Genomic DNA, 8,918 nt, shown 5'->3' with positions numbered 1-8,918 from the left:
CCTCCTCGTGCTGTGAGCGAGGCGCGCGTGCACTGACCGCCGCCGCTCACCGTTCACTTCCATATTTGGAAGTGAGTTCAACAAAAACCCGCACGGGAGGGGAGGGGGGGAGAGGGAGAGGGAGAGGCCGGGAGACAGGGAGGGAGAAGGAGGGAGAGGCCGGGAGAGAGACAGAGGGGAGAGAAACCGGGAGAGTCTGGGAGAGAGACCGGGGGAGACAGGGAGGGAGACAGAGGGAGAGGCTGGGGGAGAGAGAGAGAGGGGGGAAGACAGTGGGAGAGAGAGGGAGAGAAAGAGGATGGATGGCGGAGCATTTCCTCCCATCCTGAAAACCGCTTTGCGCGCGGCAGGCTGCTGAATGTCGGTCAAAACAGCGCAGCACGAGCACTTCATTTTATTATAATCACCCCTCGCGCCATTGGTCTAATAATTAATAGCACGGCTTTATACCCCGATACTCAAATTACACCATCACTCACATTCATGGTCGTGTATATCTAAGATATGCGTTCATGTTTGTTTTTAAAATGACTTACAATAAAATAATAATAAATAAAATAATACAGCCGCAGAGCAGCAAAGCTTCGTATGCGGTCTGACAAAAGGCTTCATTCATAATCTTCCTGTAAATAAATAAATTATTAGGCTACGTCAAACACTAATGTAGCACTATTAAACCCCTTTATAACCTAGCACATTAGATATTATTAGAGTTTTTTTGTTGTTTTTTTTTTAATTCAAATTGACTTCTATACAAACACATTATTCCCATTTGGTATGTTTCATTTGTCCACACCTGCCGACCGTCAAAAATAAAAATGACTAAAAATATTAACAGAAGATGCCAGTATAACGGGGGAAAAAAGAGATTATAAATAAAAATAGTAGAGTGCTCACAGAGAAAATGTTCTCCCATATATTGATGCTAATTATTACCATTCTAACAATAATGCTCAGTAATAGCCTTTGTTAAACGAGCCTGGGCTCATCAATTAAATTATTAATATTGCTTTGTTGTATTATCTGTTTAATTCGTGTGTGCACACGTCATCAATAATTATTATAATTATTTAATTTGTACTGCATTTTTCTTTCGCAGTGGATCTCAAAGCGCTGCAGCGTTTAAAAAAAAAAAAAAAAAAACATATAAAGAAAATAACAAGTTAAGAGGAAAACACTTAATATGATTAGACTGAAGAGATTAAATAATTAGTTCAGTCGTGTCCACACCATGGATGTATTATGACAACCAGCAAATAAAACAGCCGGACCTTCATGACATGCGCTCCCGCTCGTGCACCTTGCTCGAGCCGGGCTCGCGCTTATAGGCGCGTTCACGCTTTGTATCCAGAGTGAGCGCGACGCTTCATCATTACAGTCCATTCAACACACACTGACCGACTCAGAGCTACAACAATGGTAGGTTTAACGTCGTTTTTATCGCGCTTTATGTATCTTTAATGGTTTTACTGCCCAATATAGAATTAACCTCAAGATTTTGGGGCGTTTGTGATCGATTTAGTTTCATCTTTTTTAGATGATATTATTGGTTTTAGCATCAGACAACAGAGCCGGTGAGGGCAGCAGTGTGTGCCGCAGGAGCCGCTGCTAGCGCCGGGGCTAAGCAGGCAAAGAGCCGCTGTGCTGTCCGAGAGGCGGATGATACAGCTTTCACAAAGCGGGGCGAAGCCGCGATTTATATTCAACATATTCAGCGAACTTGCTTTAAGGTTATTTTTAACAAGAGTGTGATAGTATACCAGATAAGCTGCTAACGGTCCTAAACAACGGGCGCCATTTCGTTCATCTGCCCGTGTTTCAGGCACAGAAACCCGCATTACAAAAGGGCCCTGCCCGTGTGAACATCCACTCAGCTGTCATGACGCTGCTCTTCGGTGTTTTCTTTGCATCGTGTCTCTCTCTCCGTCGATGCTTCCACATAATAGTAATTATAATACCGGCAGGTGCAGCAGCGCCTCGGGGCCAGCTGGCTAACGGTACTGTGAGCTAACGTAGCTGCTAGCTCAGGCAGACAGTGACACCATCATGGCGCTAGCTGAGATTTCTTGTTCTTTGTCTGTTCACGGCTTCACCGCTAACAGTCTGCTGGATGCTGGTCGACTTGGTGCTCTAAATCACGTTACATTTAGTCCACTCAGACTAAATGGACAGTTTAAGTTCGTTGCCGACTCGCATTATTGCCACGAAATGTGTGAATTGTCAGCCGATCAGTCGGTTCGACCAGTTTCTCCTTATATAGCAGCTAGCGCTCACATGTGCGTGTGCTGCATTCACGGCCCCACCCTGAATTTGGTGCAAAGACCATTTTGTTTGGCGCCGTATTATAACTGGATCTGCCGTTATACTTAATTTGCTGCCATTTGTCATGTGAGATTTTTGCCGTGTATTTAGCAGGATGTAACACATATTTGACAGATTTGTCAACATTATGTAACGCCGGTTTGTCAGCACCGGATCCGCTAGCTGAAGCTAACGGGCCGCTGGCTCTGGATCTTGATGCTCGGTGCTGCGCATCTTTTATTAGTTACGCATCTAATTTGTACAGCAGTTTAAACAGCCTGCACGTACGTCACGCTATTATACTACTACACGACACAAAGGGGGATTAATTAACAGATGCCTCTATTCATTCATACATAGTCATCAACCATAAGAATGATGAATGACGGCATATGCGTTATTTATTTGTGCATCACTGCAACACGGAAAAATAAAAAAATCATAGCATTATATATCATAATCAATGTTATACTATAGTTTTTTGTCACCATCCAGCTGTGTTGTCTGTTGCTGCTGAGTCTGCACCATTAACAACCTGACATCAACTAAATCTGCCCATCGCACACTTTCCTTTTTCCCTATCCAGTGTTTTCTTTAAGAGTTTGAATATGAACCTATTAGTCCAGTGTTTGCTAGTAAAATTTCACCCTTGTGGTGATGGTGTGAGGCCTGTAACCTTAAGTGTGTGTGTGTAAAAGAATTAAGACTTGGACTGTGACTAGAGTTGTATTGAGTCACTTGAACCTTGACTTCTGTAAAAGAAAAGTATCCCTGGGTAAGATTAGATAAGGTGAGGCCTCAGTGATCACCATGGTGATATTAGCTTGCTGCTACAACAAATAAACAGAACCTATAAACTACATTCATGGCAAATTAGGTCAAAGCAATTCAACGAGGAGGAAAGGTGGAGAAATGAAGCGTTTATTGACTTTAGAGATCATCTTTTCTTATTATTAAAAGGTATAAAGAATACATTTAGACAGATGTGTCGTGCTGACTCATGCAAAGTATGCAAATTGCAGCTCATTTTGGAAGCAGACTTTGCTGTAACTGCTAGGAACATGAGGGGAAAATAAACACCAAATTACAATGCTTTATTGATGGGGGGATTAAGGAATCGAGTAAGGTTGGTTACTGGTTAATTATTACTCTAAAATTCACTGTTTCACACAGGCCTTTCACACCCTGAGCAAACATACAGTCCCTGCCCGTGTTGCTTTGCTGTCGGATTCCTTTTCCGTCTTTCCTGCCACATTATTTCCTTTTCATTGTTGTCTCTTTTTTTCCATTGCCACATTGCTGTTAGAAAGCAGTTTTCTTCCATCTTCTCCTGAGACTGCATTTTCCTGTGATGGAGTGCCTTAAACAGAGTCAGAAGACCTGACTGAGTGAGTTTATGGAGCAGCTGTGACTTGGCGATGTGACTTGTCTTCTCCATTTCAACAGAAGCCCCATTGTCTGTGACTCAACCATGCAATGCAACGCTTAATTCCTGACCACACCCTTACCCACATGGTCATCTTTATGGCAGAGATAGTGTACATGGCTGTTACTCTGCCTGCAGACAGAGCTTATGTAATGTTTGTACCTACTGATCCTGCGTCAGTCACAGTGACAGACCATTACACACCTGTTAGCTGAATTTATTTAGTATTAATAATCCAGGTGGACTTTGGTCGAGGAGTGCTGGCCACTTTCTGTTCCTCTGTATTCTTCCAGTCTGACTTTATGCAAAGTAAATGGAATTAAAAGGCTGCGCTGACTGAATCGTCAGTGTTGATTTCATTTGGAGCAGCTGAGCTGACAATTGGATAATTTTCAGATTTCATTACAGAGCTACACAGCTTAACTCTTCACTACCATTATATTTGCTGCATATCTAAAAGAGACAATACTATTAAGGTTCATACATATATATGAATATGTATGAACCTTAATTCCCAATTGACCACTTAAGATCTTATTATTTATTTCTGTTTTGTAATTTCTTTTTGTTTGTTGTTGTTGCTCACTCTTTTTTTTTTTTCTTTTTTTTGGCATTGTAAACCATGTTCTCTTGAGTATGACGTGTCTTTTTGATTGTGCTATAAAATAAATTTTAAAAAACTCTTCCACCAACATGGCTAACGGCTTGTCACGGCCACACCTTTTGCATTTCAATCCTCCTTATCAGTCCTCGTAAAGAGCATTCCTGTTGTGTGTGTGATAGTCACATGCAGCCCTCTCAGGCCCTTCTTCAGCTTCATGATGACTCTATTTTTCCTGTACTTGAGTCGTCACTTGTGGCCTGTTGAACACGATGGAAACTGTTGTCTCGATACTATTACTGAGGAATAAGGCTTCAACTAACAATCATTTTCATTGATTAGTGTGTTCTTTTTTTTTTTTTCAATAGTTTGGTCCATATATTCATAATGAAAATGGCAAAAATACCCATCACAGTTTCCCAGAAGAGAAGATAACATATTCATATTGTTTGTTTGTTTGTTTTTGTCCAACCAGCAGTCTGAAACCTAAATATATATTTAGTTTATATCACAGAATACTAAAAAAAAAAAAAAAAAAGCAGCAACCTGCAAGGGACTTCAAACAATTGATTATTAAATTGGTTGCAGATTAATTTTATGTATTATATCAGCCCTACTTTGTAACTTAAAATCATTAGTGTCCTTTTTTTACATTTAAAACATGTTAGCCTCGGATCACAGCGTTCCCCAAAATTGATCCAAAGTGACAGAGAAACACTTTCCGCTTGATCTGTAAAAATCTTGATGGATTCCAATTTTATTTGCTTTTTTAAAATCATTATTTTCTGAAACCTGCATTCATTGACTGGGTGAATATTATGGGTTGTATAACTTATTCAGGTCTTAGCATGTAAAAGTCATTATTTTAAAAAAAAAAAAAAAAATGATGCTGTAATGGCGCAAACTGTAACTACTTGAGACTCTGAGTTAACGGATCGTTCTCTACACAGGCCTCCGGTGTGAAAGTCACAGATGAAGTTATCGCAGTCTTCAACGACATGAAGGTGCGTAAGGCTCAGGCGAACGAGGACGAGAAGAGGAAGAGGAAGAAGGCCATTCTGTTCTGCCTGAGCAAGGACCTCAAGAACATTGTTCTGGATGACGGCAAAGAAATCCTGCTGGGTGACTTGGGAACCACTGTCCAGGACCCCTACCAGCACTTTGTGAAGATGCTGCCCCCAGACGACTGCCGCTACGCCCTGTACGACGCCACCTATGAGACCAAAGAAACAAAGAAGGAGGACCTGGTCTTTATCTTCTGGTAAGGGGAGCCATTATCAGGCAGTAAAGTATTTATGATACACTAATTAAAATGAGTCATTATGATAACATTTGGTCTTAAAGTTTGTTTTTTTCCCTCCCATTCGCAGGGCTCCAGATAATGCCCCCTTGAAGAGCAAGATGATCTATGCCAGCTCAAAAGATGCTATCAAGAGAAAATTCGAAGGTGAGTATCAGATCTTACTGTGTTGTTTTGTTGATGACAAGATAGTTTGGGAATCATCGAGCTGCAGGTGCACATGTTAATTTAATCATTAATCCCAACCTTAACCACAGCCAGTACATGCCTAAAAGCTGTACCACTCAATACTATTATAATAAGAATAGGTCAAATGATTGTGTAAGGTGAAAGACATCACACTTACTAACAAACCCACAGATGATTATCACCAGACTCTGCAGTTCTTCCAGCTTGTTGTCCGTTTTCCAGCCGGCAACTTTACTGTTTTTTGAATAAATCTCACTGCGCATCAATGTAGTTTCCAGACAAAGCAGGCAGCTGTTTTTAGTGAAAAAGCTTTAAAAACCAAACAGAAGACAAAGTTAGCGACCAGCTGGCGAACATAATGTAGCATTTAACATCTGAAGAGCCAGATGTTTCCCTCAGGAGTCGGTGGAGACCAAAGCAGAATTAAAAGTGTATGTTGAACCAACATCTGTCAGGTGTCCAGAAACGCAGCTCAGACTGAATATTAGTTTTGTTTCATGTCTGCTGGATGTGTAAATGGATAATTTGCTGACATATTAATCATGTCAACATAATCGTATTATGTCAGTGTTGAATTTACAGCTTGTTCTGCTGCCCCCAAGTGGAAAAGAATGATACTGCTGTAAAATATCAAACACACAGACAACCTTTTTGGTTAATTAAGCTAGCCAAATACATTAGTACAATCATTTATTTCCTCTGATACCTCAATGCAGCCATCTTTAACACAAGTTTAATGCCGCGTTTTGATGCGTGAGTGTTCAGAATGCACATCAAATCACATCTTGTACACCTACAAAACCTTACTATGGATGTATAGGACAGATGTTTTAGAAGTTTCCTTTGAGCAATAAGACCAAATATACTCTGTCAGGAAATATAAACTTGTCTACTGTCACAGATTTTGCTGTATCATTTATACTTTGTAGCTCTTGCTTAAAAATTTCTATTATTAGGTCATTGTGGGCAATGTTGCAAATCAATGACTATATTACGGCACTATTGGATTTTTACTGGAAGCTTGGCAGGTAATATTTTGCTGGATAGGAGATATATTTCCCCATAAATGGCTTCTCTTTTGATTTTCCAGGAAACCCTCTATATTAAGATGGTATTCAATACAAATACCATAAGAGAGAATTTTATCACTCCTCCTTTTTTTTTTTTTTTTTAATCATCTTTATGTTCAATAGACATCCAGCTTATTTAAAAGAAAAGCTTACCTGACGATGATGGTCTTTTGACCAAAACCTTGTTAAATGTAATTGTACATTGAAATTTGTGTCTGTCTGAAAACATTACAGTGTAATTCTGACTGTCTTTGTGTTTTGTTTTTTTTTTTTAAATTTTTTAAATTTCATTTCAGGTATCAAGCACGAGTGGCAGGTGAACGGTTTGGAAGACCTCAAAGACCGGCACACCCTCGCGGAAAAGCTCGGTGGCTCGTCAGTAGTCAGCCTGGAAGGATCCCCTATATAAATACTGCCCCCTCCTCCCCCCTCCCCTCCGGCTTCGATCATCGAGGCCTTTCAGACACATCTGTTGGGTTTAGCTGTTCATTCCAGTGTGGTTTGGAGAAGGGCAAAAGCAGAACCAGCACCATTTGCGGGACTCCTGGGGAGGGATATTGTGGGTGGGTGTGGGATCAAGTGACAGTTTAAAAAAGAAAAAAGAAAACAAATTCCACAAATGCAGACTGTCATTCCAGTTAACGCAACATAAAGAATATGAACAAAACACACACAAAAGAATAACGTAAAGATACAACTGAAGGAAGGATGATGATGATGATGAAGATTAAAAATCAAATACACATGTGTAAGGACAGGGTTTTGTTCTTTCCGGGTTCCATTTGAACGATTGCAGAGAAAGGGACAGGCAACAACCTTTTTAGTTTTTTTCCAACCATTGAATCCTGATTAAATAATTGTTCCAACTACATTTTTTTTGCCAAACTTCTAGTTAAGTTTTGTAAGTGTGTGTAGTTGAGACTAGGTGTAGTAAAAACTAATTCACTCTTGATTGCACAAAATGTATCAAAACCTTCTCTGGGGGAACACGGTTAAATATATATATTTTTCTTTTCTGTTTTGTTTTTCAATTGTTTTTTTTTTTTTCTTTTTTTTTTTTTTTTTTTTTTTTTTTGAACTTGCAAATTCCAAAACTTGAGTGATTCCTTTATTATTTCCAGTTCTGGGTCTGAAAACAATGGCATTTGATGTAGTAAACAAACACATTCCTTGTACTTGTCAAAACCAGGATCTTGATTAAAAACTTTGGTGTTATGAAGGTCTGATGGGGAGCGATGTGTAAATGAAAGACCGGCGGTCAGAGTTTAGACTGAATATTGAATGGTGGATGTTTTGTATCGTCTCCTTATCTCTAATAAAAAGCACTAAACTACTGACTTGTTCTGCTCTTTTTCCACTTTCTTTTTTTTATTTGTGCTTTGGAAGAAGGCCAACAGCTGTAGTTTTGGTTATCGGACACTGATTCAGACACTGATTTTAACTTGCATACTGTTGAGGTCATATTTGACCCTTTTTTGAGAGCAGTCAAAACACCATAAACAACATTTCAATTCAACTTTTTTGTGCAACTGTGGCACATTTCTATACATAGATGGTGTTCTGTATTAAATCTGACTCTTATTCACCATTTCTGAAACTACAAGTTCTTCACATTCAATGAAATGATGATGGCTTTTATGTTCTGTTTTAGGTAACATAAGACCGTAATATAGTGAGACTGAATGGGTTTTTTTTTATTCATTGACAAATAGTGTAAAACCTGAAGAATACACTTTCTGCTCTGTCAAAGCTTTAACGATTAAGCACCCATTTATTAATGACAAGATTTCATGAATTTTGTGGTTCCGAAATATTGTGAAGAGACTAATAATGAAGGAATAATGTGAAACATAAAGACTCCAATTTGAGCTGCAATTCACTATTATTTACCCAATTTGGTCTGTCAATTGTCAGAAAATCCCATGTGGAAATAATTGAAAAAACTTGTTTTACCTGACCAACAGTGTAAAACCCAAAGATATTCAGTGTACTATCATGGAAGACAAAGAAAACCAGTAAATATTCACGCTG

At 39.3% G+C, this 8,918-nt stretch overlaps 1 protein-coding gene across 1 annotated transcript; it reads left to right on the top strand.

Moving 5' to 3' along the window:
- The first annotated feature begins 1,258 nt into the window (after nucleotides 1-1,258).
- On the top strand, nucleotides 1,259-8,221 carry cfl1 (cofilin 1). Its single transcript, XM_067599543.1, has 4 exons — nucleotides 1,259-1,419; nucleotides 5,279-5,589; nucleotides 5,699-5,775; nucleotides 7,184-8,221. The coding sequence occupies exons 1-4, from the start codon at nucleotides 1,417-1,419 to the stop codon at nucleotides 7,294-7,296; spliced, it is 504 nt and encodes a 167-aa protein (XP_067455644.1). The 5' UTR covers nucleotides 1,259-1,416; the 3' UTR covers nucleotides 7,297-8,221.
- The last annotated feature ends 697 nt before the right edge of the window (nucleotides 8,222-8,918 follow it).

This window comes from Thunnus thynnus, chromosome 9 (assembly GCF_963924715.1).
Source record: "Thunnus thynnus chromosome 9, fThuThy2.1, whole genome shotgun sequence".
Lineage (NCBI taxonomy): Eukaryota > Metazoa > Chordata > Actinopteri > Scombriformes > Scombridae > Thunnus > Thunnus thynnus.
Note: the sequence above shows the minus strand (reverse complement) of the source record. Positions and strands in the feature narration are given on the sequence as shown.